General features: G+C 28.0%; 1 protein-coding gene across 1 annotated transcript; it reads right to left on the bottom strand.

Moving 5' to 3' along the window:
• Positions 1-341: 341 nt before the first annotated feature.
• Positions 342-18,085, bottom strand: LOC111613313 (the record flags this gene model as incomplete). Its single annotated transcript, XM_023354664.1, has 8 exons — positions 342-1,636; positions 4,108-4,296; positions 4,374-4,508; positions 4,588-4,787; positions 9,710-9,842; positions 12,276-12,466; positions 12,552-12,744; positions 17,956-18,085. Coding segments are annotated over 8 exons (2,035 nt in total), but the record flags the coding sequence as incomplete, so codon positions are not given.
• Positions 18,086-19,465: the final 1,380 nt, after the last annotated feature.

Raw genomic sequence — 19,465 nt, forward strand, 5'->3', positions numbered from 1 at the left:
CGATACGAACAAAAACTCACCATACGACGTTACATTTGTTCGCATTTTTCATTTGTTTTTCTTACTACAGCTATTTTTTTAAATGTATTACTTGGCTTTAATTTGAGTATGTTTTTCGCGTTGGAACGAATTATTTGGTTTTACATGTAATCGTATGGGAAAAGATGATCCACCTTACGACATTTTCATGATACGATCTCAGTTTCGGAACGGATTAATTTCGTATCCTGAGGTNTGCTTTTCCTTTGTTTAAGGGTATTTGGGCAGTTTATTCTCTGTTATATTCTCAAGTAAACAATACATACAAGTACAGTACAGTATTTTCTGAGGAAAAACGCATACTTATCCTTTTTTAACCCCATTCCCGATAACCCGGCATTTTCACAAACTCGGCCACCCTTCGGTCCACATTAGGCCGAGTTTTCGAGGTTCTACTGTAGTAATAAAAGTTATCTTAAATAATGAAACATCAATACACACAAGGCTATGTTGGAAAGTTTAAGATTCCTTAAAAATCGAAATACATAAAGATTGTGAAAATCCTAAATGTGTAAAGTGATTTTTTTTTGTTTTTCAAAAATTATGACCACTCAAAATGTGAATCACTAATAACAATTTGCATTTTACTGTAAAATCACAAATCTACAATATTCATAAAAGTGTTAGAAGAAAGCTAGTCTAAATGCAATGGAAAATATTTTATGGAAGATATTCTATAATTTCTTATACCATCAACACTAATAAATAAATTTTATATTAAATTTATACCTATTTATTTTCTTCTTTTATCTATTCCCATTCCACTACATGAACTCATTTTTCTCTTTTCAGTAATCTGTGAAGAAATAAGTTCAGAGTATGAAAGATTTCCATTTGCTGGCATCTGTAATGCACATGATTTATTGCCTTCAGTAATGATATAAGATGTATTATTGAAATTGGTTGCTTCTGAACAAAATGTCATTGGACAAGTTGTAAATGAACTGTTGCATGTGACAAATGAATTTGGAGTTGAACCATTTGTTTCTGTTGGTATCATTGCTGAATCAATAGATGTGAGTGTATTCTGATTTGCAGAAATGTTTGTATTCTGTCTGCTTGTACTTGAGGATACTGGAGTTGATAATAAGTTAGAAGGTATAGCTATTAAAAGCTTATCACTAGAAGCTTGTTCAGTTTTTCCATTATTTATTGCAATGCCACATATTAACTGTTGAACAGTGGGAAGACTAGGATTATATAATGGTGAGTTATTATTCTGTTTTGATGATCGAACATTAGCTGAACTATTAACCACAACTGGACAGTCATTATTATCTAAAATTGAAGAATTTGTTGAAGTGAGACATGGCTGACTACTGGAATTAGACTGTGTTGTAGTTAAACTTGACATAGTTAAGTTATCTGATAAATATGTTGACTGCAAAGATAATGGAATAGAAATAGGCATAACTTGATTATCTGTAACAGGAGACTGAGATAATGTTGGAGTCTGTGAAGTTGATGATAGTGAAACAGGAAGTGTTTGTGATACAATTCCTGTTGTATTATCTAGAAACAATGCAAGAACTGTTTGATCATTAGATGATAAGGTAGAGTTGGAAATATTTCGAGTACTGCTTGAAGATGAAATGCCCTATATAAAAAATTATCTATATTAAAATTTGTTAAAGAATATAATCAAGAATATTGTTTAAAGAATTATTTAGAATAAAAAATATATTTAAATGATAAAAGTACAAATTTACAGAAATCAAAGTCCAAATCTTAATGCTAAACAAAAGCCAAATATTGCCAGATTTTTAAATATAATTTTAAAAAATCTGGTATTATTTTGCTTATTCAAAAATTATACTTATAAATAAGTATGATTTTTGAATAATTTTATTTTACAATTAAAATGGAATAATTCTAAAGACCAAAGCAAAAGATATATGAAAATGTATTATGATCTCAGTTTAACATTACTAGTACATTATTGAATTAGCTTAAGACTAATACCATATTTACTTGCATATAAGACAAGGTTTTTATCCATTTTTCACTGCTTCAAAAACCTAGGTTGTCCTATACACGCAAGCAAAGGATTCTTTTCATTTCTGTATAATTTTTGTAAATTGTGTATTCACATTTTTCACCAGATTCTCACCTTCTGGTGTTTAAAAACAAAAGTATTTTATCTGGGTCATTTGAGTAAGCAAAGCTTTTGAATTGAATTTTCCAAAATTACATGGGAGCCCAATATAAGTTTTAATTCATTCCCACGTGAAAACAGATGATTATTTGGAAATCAGAATTTCAAGAAACTCATAAGTGTAATTGACGAAGAGTGAATCTGACTGTTAAAAATTGGTAAAAAAGGTTCCCGATTGTCCAGCTTTACATGAACAAATTATGTTGTTGATTTTACAAGATTTTTCCTTAAAGTTTAAAATGTCAGTAATTTTTGCAAGACAATGTGTGCATTTACGTTCATTTGATATTTTAAACGAAATTAAACTAAATAAAATTAGAATTGTATTAATAAATCTAATTTTCTTTATTTTGATCTTTAAAGCCACACCTCATCCTATATGCGAGATCATCTTATATTTGAGTAAATACGGTATTTTAAGATAAGCTATACATTCTAATTTGAGTGTATAGCTTATATTCATATACATTAGAATCAGGTATAAAGTTGACTTAATGCAGTCTTGTTTGCATCTCACTTCAGTTGGCATTTTGCATGTATTTCATTGTTGGTATAGACTCTCACTACTCCAGTTTTAATTTACTTTCAATTTGGTTTTGGAATGGTTTGGTGGTTTTTTGGAACTATAACAAGCTGAGTGAATGATGTACAGCAGGTCTCATTAAAGGTAAGTTTATGCAGAAAGCTAGCTGCTATGCTGAAGAACACTGATATATGCTGAAGCTTGATATATCAGTGTGATACTACCTATCTGGTAACTATCATGTTTGTGCATACTGACATGAAATCTCACTGTTAAAACATTGATTGTATGGGAATATTGATTTTGTTAGTCTTCAGATCCCATACCTGTTAATGGAGTCATAGATGAATATATTTGGAAATGCGATCATCATATAGTCACTACAAATGAAACAATAAAATAGTTTTCAAAAATGCATTTATTGCTGCTTGAATACATTTATTTTCTACAGCTGCATGTCTGGTGATGTACAGCAATAATCACATTCAAAAGCTAATATTTTTTCAGATTTTGACATCTCAAAAATTGGGTGCATATTAGATTTGAAAGTGGTATTGGTTTAAGTCCAAGTTTTGTTAACAGAACAGCAAAAGTTAAAACAGCTTCACCTTATCATTTACAGTAAAGAAGCAGTGTTTGATAACTATACTTCATTATAAAAATTATAGCAAATGTAATTTTTTGATATTTATTGATTATTTCTCTCATAATATGAAAGCCACATTATCAGTTTCATACTTTTATATCCAAGAGTTTATATGCTATTTTAAATTTGTCTAAAGTAGCTGTATAAGTATAAATCTGTAGAAAATTGCATCATCAATTTCCAGGTTCATGGATTTGTCATTGTTGTTCCTTGAAATGGCCCCTGAAATCCCCAGATCTTAACCCTCTCAATTTTTACCTGCAGAACACTTGAAGACTTTGGTGTACCAAGAAAAGATTCAAAATATGGATTACCTAAAGGAACACATTCAAAGTTCAATTAGGCGAATAACATCTAATATATTAATATATGCTCAGTTTGAGTGGGAGCGATACAAATGTGTATTTAGACAAAAATGATTAACATGTAGAGAGAGACAATATATTTAATAAGTTAAATTTTCCATGTATTATGAATTTTGGCACACTGTATAAATTAATACAGTGTCCCAAATGTTAAGCAATTATTATTTCAATAACAGCTAATGCAACAGTTATTACTTCAATTATTATTTCAATAACAGAAATATTTATAATTGAAACTGAAACAATAATTGAACTTGAAACATTATAAACAATCATAAAAAATAAGAAACACATTGCTTGATATTGCATTGAAAAAATTTTTTATTGCAGCAATTAATTTTATTTAATAATCAAATGACTTTCTAAATAATTAAGCTACCTGAAATTCTTTTAAAGCAGACTGATAAATTTCTTGTTTCACTTGCTGTATATGCTGATGTAACATTTCAGTATGTTGCTTCTGTAAGTTAGATACCATCTGTTGTAATCTTGAATTTGATAGAATATTAACTTGTATTTCTTCTTTTTTCTTTCTGAGAAAATCAAGTTCAGTTGTTTGTTTTTGTACCTATATATATTTATAAATAATATATTACTAATTCATTCATTAATCATTTATTAATAAAGAAAACAAAATCAATATACTTGAGCTTTCAACTGTTCAACTTCAGATTTTAAAGATTTTTCCATCTTGTCTTTGTCAGCTCTTAACTGATCTAGTTGATCTTGTAAATGAGTAACTAATTTTCCAAGTTGCCACTTACTTTCCATTTCTTGATCCTAATTTATATCAAAATTTGAATAAAGCTTAAATACATTAGCATATTTATTACACTTAAATTATAAATAATTTTCTTACTTCAATGGTATTTATAGGTTGACTAATGGATGTATTTGAACCAGATGATCCAGCTAACTGATCTTCTTGAATTATCACAATAGCTGCTTGATTATCAGTAGATACATTTTCTGATGTTGTGGTAATAGATGTACCTTGATCTTCTTTATCTTGAAAAATCTCTTTGGTATCTTCATTGTTTTTTAGAATAACTGCTGAAACTAATAAATTATCATGTAAATATACTGAAATAGATTATTCCATTTAAATTATTATTTTCACTCTAACATTTTTAATTTTGTGAGATAACTGAAATTTTTTCAAAGATAAATTTTTTTTAAATCTTTGCAGAATTTGAACAATCAATTAATCAAAAAGTTTTCAAAATTTGTTCATTCCATAGTTTTAAAATTCACATTGTTAATGTTTATTTAAAAGAAGAACATTTTTTTATTCCTATTTAAATAGTTTCACATTTTTTTATGTTAATTCTTTCTTAATATAAATCAAATTTAAAATATTTCACAACACAAAACAATCATAAATTTAACTTTATAATCAAGAATAGATATTAACTATGAACTTTAATGTTGATACAAATTTATCACTTTCATGAATACTTAGAAATTGAAATCATAATTGAATGTACTACATCTACTAAAATAAAATAATAATTAATTAAACAAATATGAATCAAATTATAAAGTAAACGATGATTATTACAAAAATGAGATAGGGTCTATTGAAAAGTATTGTTACCAATATTAATATTTTTAAGTAAACCCTATCTCACGTAACATGTACAGAAATTTTCCAAAGAATAACCTCCACTAAGACTAATAACCAAAGTTGTAGTCTGTTTTAATTTGGAGACAAAGATCGATTCAAAACACTTCTTTGTCTCCTGGTATAAACAGACTACATAAGACAAAACTTGTTAGTCTTAGCAGAGGTTGTTTTTTTGGAAAATTTCTGTATATGTTTAATGAAAAAGTCTGCCATTGCTATTTAGTTGTCTGAATTGTTGTGTGCCTATCTCATATATAATATATATACAAATATCAATATTATTATATTTTTGATATTAAACATCAATATTTTTCAGTAAACCCTATCTCATTTTTTGTAATAATCATCATCCATACTAATATTATAAAGAGATAAAGTTTGTAAGTTTGGATGTAGGAGGTAATCTCCAAAACTACTCATCCAATTTCAAAAATCGGATGAGTAGTTTCGGATACCAATATTTAGAATGGACCTTCAGGGTGGACATAGGCTGTACATTATTCCGTTAAACATTCATATAAATCAAAAGATGTCATCTAGGTAAGCATTATATTTTTGGTGTCAGCGGGTCGCGAGGGGCAAGATGCGTATGTATACGAGATAGGTAACCATGCAGCACAGTCATGTGGTCGGTGAGATACGCAGCGCAAGAACTTGTGATATATAAAATTACATGTCCTGAGTGATTCATCATTGCCCAGAGCAAACTGCTGAACCTAAAGAGGTGAAATTTGGTACATCATGAAAACTCACACTAAGAAAAGATTTTTCAAAATTCCCATGTGGGGAGAGAGGGAGAGGATGAAGGCTTAACATGAAGAACGTCTTCTACTGTACTATTTTAGATGTGATTTTTTGTTTTTATAGTAACAACTACTGTTGAGAATCTTAGTGAAGATACTTAGTGAAGTATCAAGGGAGGGTTATTTCTATCAAATTGCAAATTCCACACGGGTGAAGCCACAGGTAACAGCTAGTTTACTTTATAATTTTATTCATATTTGTTTAATTAATTATTATTTCATTTTAGTAGATGTAGATTTCCCTTCTTTTTAGGATAAAACCCCTTTTATAATAGCCAAATGACTTGCAAAACCCCCTGCTTTATTTGCATAAAAAAGGCATTTTCAGTAGAGTAAAGAAAACACATTAAAAATAATTTTTCAGAATATAATTTGAATGTAATATTTAATGCAATGGGCTTGCATAGGGTAACTAACTTCAAAATTTACAACTGAGTGTTTGTTAAAGCCAAGCTATTGTTATTCTTGGCATTCAGTCTATTTTTGCCTTTGGTTTGATATGAAAAATAATTGACAATCCACTTTTGTTTTTAGAGATATGTAGACAAATAAAACAAAACTCAAAAAGCAAACTTGATGATATTTGGATATCATTAAAAAAAAATTACCTTCTCGGTGAAATTTCCTACAAAAATTATTTAACTAAAAATAACTACAGCAACCCCCAGAAAACACAAAGCCACTGACCCAACCTTGGGAATCATGACCACAGGTAAGGAATTCAGAATGTAATATTGGTATTTCAGTGTTATATCAATATTTTGTAGATAGAATGAATATGCTAATTCAAAATTTTTGAACTTTTTATTGACTTTCTATGAACAATATCTTTGACAATCATTTTATGCTCAATACCACAATATATCCAAAATTAATGGTAAATGAACTTTACATAAAATTATTTGATAATTTTTATAATTTTGTTCTTGTTTCCATTTGTATTAAGTTAACCAACAATAAAAAATGCATGTAACTTTTAAAACCTTCTTTTAGTTCTTAAACTTGTCTTTAATAAAAATAATTTTTTAAAAAGAAAATTTATTGAATTTATCCTCTAAAAATGTCCTTTTTTTGCACATTTTGCTTTGAAACACTACAAGAGATTTTTATCTATGTTCATTGTGGGTTTAGCCAGGGCCTGGCATATTCATTTTGCTTCATGAGCCCACAAGAAATTCCTGAAGTTCCCAACCTGGATTCAAACCAGAGCCCCCAGTGAAGTAGATAAGGTGGCCAATGTAGATAAGGTATTATTCATACAAAGACCACATTTCTTTATGCAGGAAGAGTGTAGCAAAATGACGTCATGAGCAGTGTTGGCCAATTAAAAACCAGTTTCAGTGTGTTCGCTGTAAAGTGCTTCTCGAGCGCTGCATAAAGAAACGCGGCCAAATAAAATGGCTAGGTATATTATATATATATAAATAAAATGGTTAAGTATATATATACATTTATAAATGTGATTTTTTCAAATGATTATAAATGTAACTAGTCGAAAACTTTAAAAAAAAAAATAATAATAATAATAAATTAGAAATTAGTTTTTGGTGACTTTTAATTAATTGGTGACAATTAATACTTTATTAAGTAAATCTATTTACAGCAAATTAAAAAACATATAAACTTTTCATATTTTAATATATATTTAATATATTTATTAAATGGATTGAAAAATACAAATTGAACAAATAGGAGTTAAATGAAAATTAAATTTAAAATTAATATATCAGTTAACTAATTAATTATATTAGATGTAATTAAAAAACATATTATAGGTAAAGAATAACAAATTTACAAACAAGAAGTAAATTTTTCCATTAATTTGTATTATGTATTAGCTTTCTTTGGATTAGATTATATTTACAACCAGTCAGATATTATTTGTATATAAAAAGTAATTGTGTCAATCAAATAAAATTCAATTTAACAATTAAAATAAATAAAAATTAAAAGATCTAGGACAAAATGTATTAGAACAATTATAAAAACTGAAGACTCAATCACAAAATTGAATCAGTGATTTGCCAAAAAGTACTGAAGTCACAATGACACAGTTTTGAGATATTCTATTTGCCAATGGGCTTTAGTCCTGGACTAAATTCCTTTTGCAAATTAAATGTAACCAGTCAAAACAAGTTAATTTTCTAGAAATTATCACATACACAGATACTGTAATTACTAGCCAATCAACAACTTTATTTTACCCAGATGCATTTCAGAATTTACAATATTTTCCTTATTGGTGGGTTTTATTCCATCCTAGCTAAACAATGCACCAACACTTTTCCAATACACTTCCAATTTTCAATGTTCCAGCATTTAACTACTTTCATAAGTGTTTTTACCTTGTTTAGCTACTATGGAAGAAAAGCCAGAGGAGGAAAATATTGTAATTTCTGAAATGCATCTGGGTAAAATAAAGTTATCAAATTGCTAATAATAACAGCATCTGTGGATGTGATAATTCCTAAAAAATTAAGGTGTTTTGACCAGTTATATATCAGATTAAAGAAATAGAATAAAAGCAAAGCATAGAATACAGATCATAATCTCATATCATTGCTGTGCCATTTTCAGGCATTGGATTTACACCTTCCTTATCTACATAACAAACTACATATTTGTACTACAAACATGCCATTAACATAAAATATACCAATTTGTGACTTAAGCACCATTGACAAACTACTTAATGGAATTCTAAATACAAAAACTTTTTGAAGTCTTCTATATGTATATTCACAGCCATCAGAATTAACATTCTGACGGTTGTGAATACACATGTGATTAGCAAAGCTGACTTTACTTTATATGCTCTTCTTTGCTACATTTCTTCACCTGTTGTAGACTTTTTATAATTGTTCTAATACATTTCTTCTTGGGTCTTTCAATTTTTGTAAAAAAAAAAATGTTACAAGGATTTGAAGTCAGAAGAACTTTTAAAAAATTTGCATATGTGTAGATAGAAAAGAGCCTAAAAAGAAAGGTTACTCCACTGATGTGTTCTGACAGTTTTGAATGGATATGTAGAAGACTTCAAAATGCTTTCTGTATTTAGTCTTCAATTTTTATAATTGTTCTTATTAGAATCATATTATTTTGATAATTGCAATGGTAACACTTATCAAAATTGAAACTTAGCATACTGTTATAGATATTTTCATTTCAATACATTTGTAACACAACAGCAAACAAGACAGCAATTCAAAACTATCTTTCAATACATTTGGATTCAAAATATTTGATAAACTATCAAAGGCAACTATCAACCAAATGCTGAAGTACATTTAGTAAGTCTCTTAAAATACTTCAAATGTCATGTCAATTATCTTTTAATAACTCTGGAGTATTATTATTTAAAATATAAACAAAAATCAAATGTTAACATACTTTAATATCTAATATATTCATTGGATTATTTTTGCACATATTTTTGTTCAAATTAATAAATTAAAATTAAATCAAATTAGGGTATGTAAATACTTATGATTCACCTTAATAAGTTTATTATATTTTAAAAGATAAAACATTTAAAATTTTGTGATGTTTACCTCCTGCTCCTGATGTTAGAAAAGGTGTTGTACTGGTAATTACTGCCTCAGAAACTATATGAATTGCAGCAGATTTTGTTTCATCTCTTTTAAATCCTTTTTTGTCTTCTAATGCCATTGCTTTATTTACTTCCTTAAAGTTAAATAGAACATGCTTTATTAAAAATATGAAAAGTTTAATTTGAATCAATGAATAGTTTGTTCACATAGTAATTGAATGGTTGATTTTTTTCCTTAATTAAAAGAAACTGCACTCCATATGTAAATCCTACATAAATCCTAATTATCAATTAGTAATTATGTATAAATCAGATTTATACTTTTGAACAATATTATTTATTAATGAATTGTTTCTAGTTATAATCAATCGTATATTTAAAAAAGAAAATTTCATGATGTTATATACAAACAAATTCATTGAAAAATTATATTACTGATAATTACATTATCTTAAAATAAAACAATAACTTCATATTATTTTAATAATTCAAAGCAAATTTATAAACAAATGAATTCTTATCAGGTAAATGGAAAATGAATATCTTTCAAATATTTCAATTAAAAAGGCAGATAGTATATGTAGAAAATCACACCTAAATGCAAAATTTCCAGCAAATAACTACTCAGGTTCAATATTCGAACATTTTTGGCCACTACTTCATTGGCCCTCTTCAGGAAGTGTAAAATGGAAAAATCATTCTATATATAGAATGTAGCCACGTTCTAATTTTAAAAGTTTTAAATAAGTTTGAATAAAGGCTGTGATGTATCATATATATGATGTATACTTTATGAGTCTAAATAGTATTTCCATGCATTTGATACATGAATGGCATCAAGTGTTGATGCAGGCTCTTCTCCTGTCTGCCCTGTAGATATCTAATGCTCTAATGCTTTGCTGGTTGAAGACCCTGTGTATTAGGGTAGCTTGGTCCCAATGGGGAAATCCCTGGATTGCTGGCATAACGTGCCAGAGCCGTATTAATGTTTCCTTTTTTTATTTGCTGTATTAATGTTTCTATTTTCAGCCACTACTTCATCAGCCCTCTTCAGGAAGTTGGCCGATGAAGTAGTGGCCGAAAACATTTGAATATTGAACCTGAGTAGTTATTTGCTTGAAATTTTGCATTTAGGTGTGATTTTCTACATGTACAGTACAGTACAGTTCCAGTTTTCTGGTAAAGTAGTTGTTTATTGCAGATAGTATATTTACAGTAGATAAAATACAGAAGTCCTTTCCACCCAATCATCAGGAATTAAAACAGTCTTCCTTCACAAAGATAATTTTTTGTTAGAGGTTATACCTCTGCAATATTATGTAAAACAGTTTTTAAAAAATTCACTGATGATAAGCCAAAAACTGTAAAAATACATACATAATTTCAATCAAAAACCTTTTATTAGAGGCTATACCTCTAATAAAATGTCATCTCTGTGAAGAAAGACTGTTTTAGTTCTTGCTGATTGGACAGGAGAGAAAGGAAGTTTCTTCTGTATTTTATATAGCTGTCAAATATATTTTCAATGAATTTCAATAAATATCTGCATTATAAAACACTTTGACAATTTTCTATTCCTTAATTTAGATAGTATTAAATATTAGTTTAAAAAAGTCAGAATTCTTATTGATATAATGTTTCTAAGAATATATTTTATTTTCAGAAAACATGAGCAGTTTCAAAAAAGTGATTAAAAAAGATCTTTTTTATATACAGTATGCTCTCAATTATTCATGTGTGGATTATTTGGACTGCAGACTATCCATAAAAATTCTTGACATAAATCAATAAAAATTTATGTCAAGAATATAAATATTAGAATTAAAATAAAAAAATATTCATTGTTAACTCTTGCTATTTAAAATGGTATATTGAGCATCAGAACAACTTCCAGAACATCAAGGCATAAATTAAATGGCCTAACAAATACAAGTGCAATTGATTTTTGAACAATATGGCTTTACTTATGTGTCTATTGTATTTTTTTTCTTTTTTCATTAAGTAAGTTGTAAAATTGTTTGAAAAAATATTTTAAATTATATCCTTATCACAAATCATTAATATTGCAAAATTAATGATGTTTTACAATGATATCCAGCTGGAAACTTGTCATTCTTGGTTAATAATACAAGAAATTGATAGTGAACTGCAAGACACTAGTTTAATAAATTTTTCTGAATTTTCTGTTTGTCTTATGTTTCTGTCTTATTCAACTCTGATCATATCTAAAGCTCATTAATTAATTAATTATCTCTCTCAAACATATTTTATTCATAATAAATATAAACTATTATGTTAAATTTAATATGAAATTAAAAACTAAATAGAAAAAAATCAATTAGCTTTCATTAAAACAGACTTGTGAATTATCTGTGTTTCCACATTATTCTTGCCCTCATTACCAATGATTAATCCAGATAATCAAGAATATACTGTATATATTTTAAAGCTTATTTGGAAAGATCTTTGTTAAATATGTGTAGCTCTAAACACATATTTATATTTAACCAACAAGTAGCCATTCTAATAAATATGAAATGTAAATGAAAAATAATTTTAAATTTTACCTGTGGAACATGTATCTGCAGAGTAGTACAAGGGTGACGAAAATGAGTTTTATAATGTTTTATAGCTTCATCTCTACGATTAAATCCATTTTTACATATAAAACAATGCCAATGAGCTCCTTTAAATTTTTTTTCTTCCTTAATTGCTCCAACAATATCACATCTTTCACAGCAACGAAGAATCTTTAGTCCTACGGAAAAATTTAAAATAATAAAATAAGACTGAACATCAATTTAAGAAACTTTAAAAAATAAAAACAGAAAAGATTATATTACCACCAAATTCTATTCCCTTATCAACATGTTTAACATGATAGTGAGCTTTCAAAATACGTGAATCTTGATACGATTCTGTTTTAACACAGAAAGGGCAATGCATATGAAAAGATTTGATAGAACATTGAATATCATTACAATCAACAGGATCAAATTCATTTTCTGTTCCTTTTACTCTAATACTAGGATGACTCTAAAAAACAAAATTATAAACTAAAAATTATTAAAATAAACTTTTCAAAATTGTCTATAAAGAAAATCAAAAGCACAAATCATATTAAAACATCAATTTTTCTAATGAGTAACACTGAAAATTCAAAACAAATCTTAGTCATTTATGAACAAATTATTAATTATTACTTACAAATTCATATTTTTCTAAATTATTATTTAGAAATATATGAAAACATTAGCATTAATAGTTATAAAAAATCAATAATTATTTATTGTGTTATAATTTTAATTTTAAATTAGATTTTATAAAATATTTGTAAATATTTTTAATTATGTAAAAAAATTAAAAGAAATTATACACTATTTTTATTTCTCATCTTACAACAGATAAAAATTTATTGCAGATTAATCTTAACAGATATATATACTCCAAATTTAAAAATGCAATAAATATTTTTCTACTTCAATTAAACTTGTAGGATATGTAAATTATAATAATAAATAAAATGCAGAAAATAAAAAATATAGAATAGAATAGAATAACTTTTACATTAAATACCTCCATATGCATTTTATTTAATATACAGTTTAATTATTTTATCAATGCTTTTTACTCAATTTCAATTATCTCATCAGTGTTTTTAATTAATCCAGTAAACTTTGCAGAGTGCTTTCTACCCATTTACTTTTATTTATTTTTTGCTGCAATCAAAGCTCTAAAAGATTGCAAATGTCATTAGCTTCAATTCTAATCATATTCCTCTCTCATTTTTTATATTAATATACTTTTTAATATAAAAAAATGGCATTTAAGATTTAAGAAAATTTATTATTAACGTATTATTGTTGTCTAAATAACAAATAATATCTCAGTGAATTTTACATCTGACAACTACAGTATATTCTTTTTTTTCTGTTTCTTTTCTTTTGGATTGTGTTTTGAGTCCTTGCTATTTTAAAATGAATATTTATATTAGATTTTAATTTGAATTCCTTAATGAAAATGACAAATTGTCATTACATTTAAATATGAATTCCAAAAAAAATTCTCTTGTAACAATATAATAATGTAATTATCTTGATAAGAAGTTAACTTTTACTATTTTTTGCTTCAACAATTCCAAATATACATTTATACTTTCTTAAGAATGATTTTAAGAAATTTTAAGAATAAATTTTATCCATAATGAAAATTATTTCATTATTTTAAAATTATAAAATATTTTTTTATATTTTATTCAGTTGTCTTTCACTCTTTCTACAAAACTCAAGAAATAAGCAGTAAGGCTAAAAAAAACACAAACACAAAAATGCTAACTAAAGTATTTTTAATTTTGGTGAAAATGTATAAATATTGCGTAACACAGTGTTCAACCTTTTTCTCATTGAAGAACAAAATTATCGATAATGTTACATGGACCAAGTAATTATATGCAACTATAAATTACGCTTATTTATTAAACTTATATATGCTTATCTAGAGTTATTGTATGTAACAGAATACGTACAGTAACTCTACTTCTAAGATCTTCAGGTAGATTTTTTTCAAAATTGCTACTACTTTTCTGGTAGTAGCAATTTTGAAAAAAATCTATCTGAAGTCTTAGAAGTCAACCAAAAATGTTCATAATAGAAAGCTCACTACAGTGCAAGGCCTACTTAAGGTTGGTGAATTTTATTTTCATTTTTAGTACATTTATTTTAAAGACCATTACAATATAAAATAAGCATGCTTAGTTCAAAAACTAATATTAGATTTAATGTTGTAAAGCACAGTGTTATAAAACTGTTTCAATTCAAGAACTATCTACATGAAAAATAAACTCAAATATAACAATTTAATTGCTCTTTAATATTATTGCTATATAATTATGCAAAAACAAGTAAATAACAACTATAAAAATTAATCTTGAAGAAATAACCGTAATCTCTAACTGCAATACAAAATTCATACTGACTTTTCATATTGCAACATTAAATTGAACTCTAATTTGAATTTAAGAATAATCACTAACTTCTGTTTTATCCAACAAAGAAAGAGGTTAGTGATTATTTTTAAAATTTTGAACAACTTTTTTAGCAACATGAAAAAGTTTTAATGCCTTTTGAACTTTTTTACATGGAAAACTCCAATAAATCAGTTCAAAGAATGTAAAGCCTTTAATTAACATACAAACAGCTTTAAAACTCCAACAAGGCAAGAATTTAATGAAAAAATCTAATGTTTTTGATTATGTTAAACAGTTATCACTGAGTTTATTCAACAATTTCAAACATACAAACAAAAATGGAGCTCACCTAAACATAAAGGAATACAAAAACAGTTGGTTACAAATGTCATGTGTTAAAAATTTATAGATGCATCATTTACAAGCAAAGAAATACAAATGTGCACCTATAGATGCACACATCATGATAATTACAGTGGGTAAAATGTCTACACATGGTGGAAGGGGTAGAGTTTTCTGACACTAAAATATTTATGGAAATTTTTCCAGCATTTGAGATGGACTCAAAATCTTTTAGTTGATATCTTTGGACTTCATGAAAGCTTTGTAAATTTCAAATCTCTTTAGGTGTTTCAAGTTAATGATGTCACATAGAGATTTTGTCCTCATCTAGATTAATATGGATGTCATTTTCTTTCACAATGTTGCCAGGGCAGTCCCTGGCAATGTTTGTGAGAAAAATTGTAGGTGTCTTTTTGTTATGATTGTGGCATGCTCTTTAATTCTCAACTTGAGGGAGCATGCAGTAATGTCAATATACTCCCAATCTTTGTTAAATCTGCAATCCTTGATGGGATACTTCCTGTGGATACTGTGTGGCTGTATTCCATAATTTATATTTGCTAACATTAAATTTTCTTTTCCCATATTATTTTTTTTTTCGTTTCCTCTTACTATCTTAAAGCTGTCTTCCTTCTTTGCTGATGGGGGATCGGCTCCAATTCTGGGGTAGAGCTCTTTTTTGTCCATGTAAGAACCAGTCTGACTGGTTTGTGGTCAGCTTAAAATGAGAAAAGGAACCTCAAAGGGATGAAGAAAATGTTCCAGAACATGTGCTTCCATTTTTTTTGTTTGTAAAGGACTTGATCCAATAAAAGACTTGGATAATCCTTTATTATTTTTCACTTATCTTTCTATCCCTAAATTTTACCCTCTATCAGTCAAAATCTTCTTGCATGTTAGAATTAATATTTAATTACTAGGTTTAATTATTTAGTCCACTTTTCTTGTCCTCACAGTGATTAAGCTTTCGGTTTTAGAATATTTTGTACACGTTTTTAAGAGTTGTTTATTTTTGTTGTATCTCTCTTGAGTGTTTGTTGATACAGTGGTACCTCAGGTTACGAACGCCCCAGCATACAAAATTTTCAGGATACGACATGAAATTCGAACATATTTTTGCTCCACGATACGAACAAAAACTCACCATACGACGTTACATTTGTTCGCATTTTTCATTTGTTTTTCTTACTACAGCTATTTTTTTAAATGTATTACTTGGCTTTAATTTGAGTATGTTTTTCGCGTTGGAACGAATTATTTGGTTTTACATGTAATCGTATGGGAAAAGATGATCCACCTTACGACATTTTCATAATACGATCTCAGTTTCGGAACGGATTAATTTCGTATCCTGAGGTACCACTGTAGTATGTTCCTCAGCTGATATCTTGGGTTATGTGTTAGTTTCTTATAAAGATTCAGTTGTTATTTTGAATAAAATTTTGTTCATACAGATTTTATTGTGTCACACAATCCATTACTAAAATCATACATCTCACAATTACACATCTGGGACAAATCTTCAGAGAGGAGTTTCCTGTCAGGAGGCTTTTTTCATTCCTAAAGAGACTATATATATATATATATATATAGTCTCTATATATAGCCACTATATATATATATATAGTGGGATTCCTTCTATAACCAATCTTGAAGTGGTTGAGTTGGTGGTAGCTATCTCCTTATATACTTTAGCTAAAATTTGGTAGTATTTAATGGCTTTATATACCAAATTGTTATTCTTTCATACATGGAAGATAGTGGTCTCATACCTTCTAATTAATATTACCATTAATGGTATTAACAATTTGTTTAATGGATTCAAATTCCTTTAATGTGTCCAGAATATTGGAGGAGTATATGATTGTTCTTACTAATGCTGCAAAGATTGGATGTTGGTTTTCTATAGACTTGATGGGAAATCTGGACATTCTGTAATGTGAAGTGAACATTTAAGAAATGGCTATTTGGAGACTACAGTAGTACCTCAGGATACGAAATTAATCCGTTCTGAAACTGAGGTCGTATCATGAAAATGTCGTAAGATGAATCATTTTTCCCCATACGATTACATGTAAAACCAAATAATTCGTTCCAACACGAAAAACACACTCAAATTAAAGCTAAGTAGTACATTAAAAAAATAATAATAACTGTAGTAAGGAAAACACTGAAAAATGTGTTTTGTAGTTGTAAATGCATAAATAACCATAATAGAATAATAATTGATTAAATAAATGTAGTTTTATTTGCACTTTACTTTTGAGGATAGACGATGGTGGAGGTGTAAACCGGTAGTGGAGGAGAGGGAGAAGGGAAATGATACTAAAACTTAACTTACATAACATAATAGTAACAATAACTTAAAAATAACTTAGAAAAGATTAAAAAAATTAGTGTTGTTTTAATTTTTATTTACTGCTTTTTGCTTTTTTTCCTTCACTTTCACCAGCACTTTCACTGGATAGAAGTCGCTTGGTAAAGAAGTTTGGCTTTGCCTACTTTTTAAAATGTTTCTAAAATGACTTAGGCAAATGTCGTTACTCCGAGCAGCAATACAGCCAAACCTTTTCGGGATGTTTCTTTTTAATAAAATCAGTCACTTTCTGATAATACCTCAAGATTTCCTTTATCGAGCGAGATCCTTCCACGACAAAGCAAACACACGGACTGAGACCAATGAACAGAAGTGAATAAAAAATGGCGCTGCCAACTAATGTAATGTCGTATGGTGAATTTTTGTTCATATCATGGAGCAAAAATATGTTCGAATTTCATGTCGTATCCTAAAAATTTCATATGCTGGGGTGTTCGTATCCTGAGGTACCACTGTATCTTAATCTACACATAGGTAGAGAGTATATGAGTTGTTGATGCTTCTTAGAAACTACAGCATGTTTGGTTTCTGATACCAGATTATGAATACATTGTCTCCATACCTTGTCTTTAAGACCACTTGTTTGATGTAGGACAATAGAACCTCTTCCTCTATCTTCTGAATGACAAGTTTGCAAAGAATCCCTGATATGGGGCTGTCTGTATGCATACCTATCATGTAGGTAAGACACCCTTTCAAAATCATAAGGAAAAATAGCATATGAGATATGAAATTTCAAGAATAAAATTATAATGTTTTTCTGGATTATGGAAGTATTCAAAGAGGAAGGAAGTTGCATAGCAAACTTTATAACTTTGCAAAAGCAGGGTTGGATAGAAGGGTAGAAAGACTTAAAGTTGCATGACTTGATGTTTTCTTGGTTAACAATAAGTACAGTACATTACTTAGGCACTCCACTAAATCCTTTAAGTCTATTACAATATGATGATAGTGTCCATATTACTGGCAATGAATTTATGGAGTATCCTCGCTATCCTTATTGTGGCAAGGCAGACAACACAGATTGAGGAGTTCCTGGTTTGTGGATCTTAGCAAAAGTGAAAATTATTGATGTGGATAGTGCAAGTACACTGGCTTTGTGCATACTTAACATATATAGGAGCCTGGAATTGGAATTGTGTACCACTCTGGAATTTGTCAAGAAATCCCAAGGGTGCCCACGAGCACACTGTTTCATTAATGTCTTTATGGTATGTCTTCCTTTTCATTAGCACCATGTCAATGGACTTGTATGCTTTTACAATAACTATACTATTGGTGATAAACCACATTCTATAGGAAAAACATTGCTCCAAAAGGATTCGAGGACAGAATGGATGGTGTTCTCCCTTAAAGTTAAAGCTATCTTTACCAATAAAATTCCTTAATTTAATTAATTAATTAAGATCTTCATCCATGCCATCCAAGAGTTTTTCCATATCTGGGATAAAATTCTCTAATATCTGATGGAGGAAGGTGGTGCATACATAGGGCAAAATTTGGTAACTTCTAACAATTGTTTTTGCAGTGTGATGTTATGGCAAGTCCATTGTATTTCCTGCCTTTGTTCTTAGTTTCTGATAGGAATTGTAGTTTTTTATTGCATTTTTTTTAAACTGCACAATAAAAAACTGCATTGAAAATAGCTGATTGTGAATATGTTAATAATCTTTCAACTTCTTTTTGTCTTTTTCCTTCTTTCATTTCCTTCTAGCATTTAAATAATCTTTCCTTTACATAACCAAAGTTTTAACTATAAAATATAAGTATAAATTTTAAATACAATTACATAAAGAAAATGGTGAGGAAATTTTATAGTTAATATTTTATATTTAACATTCACATTTAAAATTATTCCATAACAACAGTCTTTTATTTTGAAATCGTCCACAGCCAAAGTTCTTATTTTACATTGGAATTTTATATAAGTCAAAGATAAGACAAACCGAGTGCTGAAACATTTCTTATTAAATAATTTTTGACTATCAAAAATCAACATTATTATTTCATCTTAATTTTCGAGCAATCCAATCTTTCTTACTGCAAAAGATTAGATATTTATTTATTTTTAT

Source organism: Centruroides sculpturatus, unplaced genomic scaffold (genome assembly GCF_000671375.1).
Source record: "Centruroides sculpturatus isolate CEXI.00-Female unplaced genomic scaffold, Cexi_2.0 scaffold1862, whole genome shotgun sequence".
In the NCBI taxonomy this organism is placed as follows: Eukaryota; Metazoa; Arthropoda; class Arachnida; order Scorpiones; family Buthidae; genus Centruroides; species Centruroides sculpturatus.